This window comes from Eleginops maclovinus, chromosome 12 (genome assembly GCF_036324505.1).
Source record: "Eleginops maclovinus isolate JMC-PN-2008 ecotype Puerto Natales chromosome 12, JC_Emac_rtc_rv5, whole genome shotgun sequence".
Classification (NCBI taxonomy): Eukaryota; Metazoa; Chordata; class Actinopteri; order Perciformes; family Eleginopidae; genus Eleginops; species Eleginops maclovinus.
In genome coordinates, this window is record NC_086360.1 from 1,412,250 (window position 1) to 1,418,452 (window position 6,203).

At 41.0% G+C, this 6,203-nt stretch overlaps 1 protein-coding gene across 1 annotated transcript in view; it reads right to left on the reverse strand.

The window, feature by feature from the left end:
• adgrd2 (adhesion G protein-coupled receptor D2) overlaps window positions 1-791 on the reverse strand; it is a 37,075-nt gene extending 36,284 nt beyond the window's left edge. The window contains exons 1-2 of the mRNA XM_063897436.1: window positions 498-791; window positions 178-235 (exon numbers count right to left, since the gene is read on the reverse strand). Coding sequence (XP_063753506.1) covers window positions 178-235; window positions 498-542 — 103 coding nt within the window. The 5' untranslated portion in view covers window positions 543-791. The remainder of the gene's footprint in view (window positions 1-177; window positions 236-497) is intronic.
• Between the last annotated feature and the right edge of the window lie 5,412 nt (window positions 792-6,203).

A 6,203-nucleotide genomic window follows, 5' to 3' on the forward strand; every position in this document is an offset into this window, starting at 1 on the left:
TGGAAAGTCACGCACAGAAACCAATCACAACAAGCATGAATTAAAAATAGTAATATGAATTAATAATAGTTTCATCAAATAAGTGTGGATTATTTGATATAGGAATAAGAGAAGTCAATACCACAAAATAAAACTTCTGCCCACTGAATAGCCCCTAAAAGTGATAAACAGTCTCACCGTGTAAATCCCCCACTCTGTCTGGCCCAGCATGTGTTGGCTCACTCTCACATACCACCTGCAGGAGAACATGTTTAGTTTTAGTATTTTAACTTTATAGTGCAGCATTCGCCTGTAGGCAGCATTTCATATGTAATAAATACAGTTATCAATGCTGTATTAAAATATTCCAGTAACATATGCAGTTGATGTGCTCATCAGTAGCACATCAACTGCATATGTAAATGTAAAACAAAAAAAACAATACAATGTTAATAATAACATGGTCAAAATGTACTATTTGCAAGTTTCTGGTTTACAGGGAATAAAGTTGTTATTACCACAAAAGAGAAGAGCATGAATCCAGTGTGCAGGGCTCCAGTCATCTCTAAGGCAGTGTAGTCTCCAGCTAAAATAAACCGCTGAACTTATTTAAACTAATTATTTCCACACTATCCAGACGAAAATATGTCTCCAACAGATATTTTTCCAAAGAGTTACTTTCCTGAATCATTGATGCACTCTCCCCATTTTCCTCTAAAGCAGCAGAGAGGCTCTTTGAGCAATCTGCGATCAGACTCCATGTTCAAACCCAACTCTGGTCCTGACTCCTCATCCAGCGCCTCGGCTTCAATATCCAGCATATCCAGCACAGTTTCGGTCTCCTGACTGGGAGAGTGCCAGCGATCCCAGTGCGTCTGTTCAAGTCTCAGTCTGTCTCCTGCCTTCTTTCAGATCCCCAACCCCTCCCTCCCTCTTTAGTACCCTGCAGCCATCTGCCTTTGTCATGCAAATGCCGTAATTTTTTAAAAGACCCCTACTTACGCAAGCAGTGTCAAGCATTTGGCACATAGAGTTCATCAAGAGCAGCAGGCCAGCAGACATTTTTACCACATTCCCCTTCTTTATGCCTTCTATAGGACTCTCTTCAGTTAATTACACGTCTGTTTTATGGGTGTACTTCATAGTCAATAAAATAATAGTTCTACTCTTGTATTCAGTGTACAGTTCACCGTTAAGTTTGTCTGTTTGGATTGCTTTTGTATGCCATCAAACACATCTGCAGTCACAATACACCTGCCACATGCTTTTCATGGGCATTTGCTGATTAACAGATCGATGACTAAATTATTCAACAGGTCACATATTTAAACATTGGATCCCAAATCTAAATTTGGACAAAAAAAGCAAAAAGTTTAGGGATCAAAATGTAACATTACCATGATTGACTGAAATACAATGAGGACATTTCATGACTCCTACATTTAGACACACTATGATTTATTGCTGAATTTGTTCTAATTAGTGCTGGTTTGATTTTATATTGTATAACTCAAGTTTAATATGAATGTTATTTTTCATAGGTCTGGTCATCATTTCTAACAGCCATTAAAGCGTTGTACTCACTCAATTCATCTGAAACATGGCAAAATCTAGAGCAGGAAAAATGAGTGGGCTGATATGTTTCTAGCCTGACAATATTTTCATTGTTTTCTTGAGGTACTCTCTGATGGTTGTTAATAAGGAGAGAAGGTCCACGCTGATATTCCTAATTTGCACAATGCCGAAGGGTATGACGAGGTCATTTGAGTATTTCTTGAGTATGATATGTTTACTGGAAATAATTTTGTGTCTTTTGCAGTTACTGCGGATAGTTTTATTTTTAATATTTGAATTTAATGTTCACCACTCAGCAATTAGCTTGAGCAAGTTAGCCATTATTCTACCCTGCGTAATCCTTTAACATGCACATCTTGCCTAGTGTTGCTTCACAAACACCTGTCTAGACACACTTACAAACTGATTCACTTCAGAGTAAGACTGCTAGAGTAAAGCCCCAACATCCCAAAAGCCCAGAATCCAATGATCCAGACAAAGACTGATTGCGACCAAGCCAGGCATTGGTATTCCAAACAGGTATCCACTCTTAGTGTGGAAACTGGACAAGTGCCCATAGGAAACAAAGGCTCCTCCACACAAGATCCTGGACATTGCTCTCTGTTGTGCCGTCCTCTGCTATTGCCTGTTCAGCTAACTGAACAACAACTTTCCCCTTCCATCCCACCAGGGCTCAGACGTTGCTGTGAAAACACCAGCGTTCACTCCCCAGTGTTTGCACTGAAGAGCAATGGGAAGGCAACAACAGATCCCGAAAGGTTTCTGAAAGTATCAGGGATTAATGTTCTTATATGTCCTAAAAATGTTCCTTCAGGGGTTCAATCAGACAAACTAAATGTTCATTTTTACTTCTAAGTAATTCAGAAATTGTCTTCTGCCCCAATAAAATGCAACATTGGTCCCTGTTACTCTGGAAATTTGAACTGGAGTTCTGTGGAAACGGTGGGTGGGTGGAAAGAGTTGGGAATTTTTGAACACATACATTCCATGGGCTAACCTGGTACATCAGAAACACCAAAAAGAATAGTTCAAAAAAGATTTGTTTGGTTCACACCACTATTGTACAGCCTCGCATAGGGTACGGCCACCATAAGTCTCTTACTTATGATAATCCAGAGAATATAAAGGCAATTTTACATGACATGATGTGAAAATGAATGGGACATTTTCTGAGAGCTGGCATCTTTACATGTTCCCAATGAAGAGAGCGCATATGCCATTGCATGTTGCAGCCCAGCCCAGTCTCACAAGAAAACGTGAAATAACTACGTAACGTTTATGATCCACGTCATGCATTCGGTTTCGCTGTGGAGTTCTTCCTGTTTGTCCAAATGTCTTCTGATATGTAATATTTCATGTAGCCGAACCATTTATTACAATGCATTTATGTGGTGACTTTCAAAGAGAACAGCAAGCACACAAGGATTAAAGAATGATTTATTAAAGAAAGGTTTTTTTGCGTTTCTTAATGTAACAAGCATATCCCAACATGCATTGCGACTAAAACATCCGATCGCCGAGCTTGAACGATAGGAAGGATAGAATTATGGGTAGTTTAATTGTGTGTAATTAACAAGGAAAAACTGTTTATTTTTTAGTTAATGAGTACAGTACAATGATTTGACACTGAGGAGGATTACTTTGAAAACGCCGGATATAGTGTTTTCACGCCTTGTGACTTGACTTGACTAGAAATGAATGGGGGGAGATGTAGCAATCTCACAATTTCAGGGGATGCGTGCATAGCATACATCTTCCTGTTGAGACCTGAAATAATCTTGGTAATATCTATCAAACTAAAGATCCTACACATCCACTGGACGTAGATTCTGAAAGAAGAATATACACTTACAAGAATATACACAAAAAGCATAATGATAAATAACTATCCTACAATTCAGGATTTTCCACAAAAAAATGAATCGGGTGTCCGCCATGTTTGTTTTTTCACGCTGGGAAAGTCAAGTGACATGTACACTGTTCATTAGAAATTCATTTAAAAAATATTGTGGCCATGTCTTGAGAGGGTCTTTTGTGTACATCCTCCGTCTTGCCCTGTGGACCAACGTAGCTATTTCACAATTCAATTTCAGAATGGTACCGTTGCTGGACCTACAAGGTAGGTCAGCAAACTGTGGCGACTGGGAGGGGTCCTGTAGCCATCGTGCACCGGCACAAAGTTTGCCTGCAGATCCTCAGCAGCGTCCCTCTCTGGAGCCGCTCTCCCAGAACCCTCTGAGGCTTACCAATCAAAAAGTCTGACGAGGATGTTTTAATAACCTCACAAGTTTATTTCATACAACTCTATATACATTTAGTATGTTCATAAGACTTATCCTTTTTTATTACATTTAGTTGTTTATAAATATACAGTACGACATATATAATATAACTGGCTTAATTACACCCATGGATTGCAGGTGTTACTTAAAGATCTGTCAAAAGGATAGGTCATAATGATTCAATAAACACCTTTGTTTGAATGATTAAAATCCCAAATTATAGATTTAGACCCCCAAAAACAGCTGTTTGGAATCTCTACAACCCAAAGAAAAGAAAGAAGAAAGAGACTTTTCCTTTAACCCCAAGACTGATTTTGGTTTAGCTAAGTCCTTGTAAACCTGACAGCTGGTGAAAACAGGGAGGTGCTGGAAAGGGTCAAATACAATCCAGTGAGTCATAAAAACTGTGGTTGTTAACAGAAATGCAGAGAAAGATGCTAAGGCATTTCCCTGTGTATCCCGGAGCAACCCACTCACAGAACTCGGTCAGTCGGCAGTTGGAACATTCCTGTTTTGAAAGTAAAATGGCAAAAGTTGAAATCTACCCAATGTGTCCTGAGTCTGCTCACACACACAACAAGCATTCATACTAATTTAATATTATATGTAGAGACATAACAGCAGCATGGGTGGAGGCTGGAGTGTCCAGTGTGTGTTTTTGCATACACAGTTTCTTTACACATCAGCTCAGTGTGCAAACAGTTGTTGAGAGCTCTTTTACTGGCTCTGGGTCAACACTACAGTCTGCACACTTCAGCTCAGTTGATGAGCAACTGCCTGATCACTGAGGACAGCACCATTCAGGTGACACAGTCAGTCAGCACAACTACATAAATGTCACATTTTTAACCTGTGTGTTTTCTCCACAATAAAGAGTTGGAGTCCATAATGAGGATCCTCCGTGTTGAATAGTTAGTTATTTGCGCAATCTGTCATGTTTTTTGCCTCAAGTCAACAAACGCCTTCGGTCAGAGCTCTTTTCATCAACTTTTGGCCACAGCGAGCAGGAGCCCCACAAAAGAGGCCGGGCTCAATGACCTCCTCCCTTTGCTCGCTCTTTCCTCCACTGTAACTTCGCCGCAACTGCCACCCAGTATATTTCCATGACAACCTGGGGATTGTAAGAGCGGTATGGAAGCGTCAAACACTCGGTGGGCTCGCATCGTCGCACACAAAAGGCCAGTGACCTACATGCGGAGTGAGGATGAAGGCTTTTCCCAGAAGAACATGCCCAGCAGCATGAGAGGACAGGACAGAAATTCTGTGACAATCCCTGCTCCTTTTTCTGCCTTACACAGCTGCTTTGTTGCCAAAACGAGTCCTCCAGCATGTAAAGTTGTTTCATGGGAAATATACTGCATCTTGATCTCACACAGCGGTGACATAATACAAAAAGGAGCAGCAGTAGAGAGGAAAACACATTAAAAAATGTTCAGCTCACATCATCACAGAGAGTAAACAGTTGACCCTCAGATATAAAACATACTAAAGGCTCAGATGATCCGTGTCTGTTAACCTGAAGGCACAAAATGAATGCTCCCTTGTAAACAAACATTCCTCACTGGTCAGCATTCGGGGGGCCATGTTTGTTTGGCATAATCTGGCTACAGCAGATAGTCTTTATGGCCGCCCCCCGCCATCAATCAGGCCTGTACTGAGGGCCTGGTCGTCAGCAGCAGGGGTCACACCGTCGCTACGGAGACCGCCTTTGAGAGCAGCCATATAAACGATATAGGGTATTGGCATGAAACAAAGAGAAAGGGAAGGACAGAGGGAGAGGGACGGCCTGTCCAGTGTTGGATGTGTCCTCTTTGGACAGAATCGGGCTCCAGCTTGAGAGAGATAATACGAACTGTGTCAACCTCTGCAGAAAGGGTTGAGCCAGTGCACCGCAGCAAGGGCCACACCGAGGCATGGCTGTGTGTGATCGATCCTTAATGACATACATTTGTATTCCTGCAGAATTTACCAGAATTATCAGTTATTTTTTACTGAGTTCAAGGGCTGGCAAATGGGCGCTTTGTCAACCCAATTCTGAGACAAACAATGTGTTTGTTTTTAATTTTAAGGGGCAGTGTAAGGGGTTACGCACTACAAACTAATGCATTACAGTAATCAGATTACATTTGTCTGTACTGCAGTAATGTAATACATTACTGTTAATAACAGCAGTAATTATAGTACAGTTTCTAAGCAGGAAATGATCTGGTTTCTTTGAGGTCTTCGACTATCTGCATAACAAGAGGACAGAAAGCCCCTTTTCGTTTGAGCTGCACTCGTGAGTTAATGGATGAGGAGACGGAGCAAAACTCTCAAAGTCTCATAGCAGAGACAAACTGGTTTGTTGCAGCAAACATCATGGAGGAA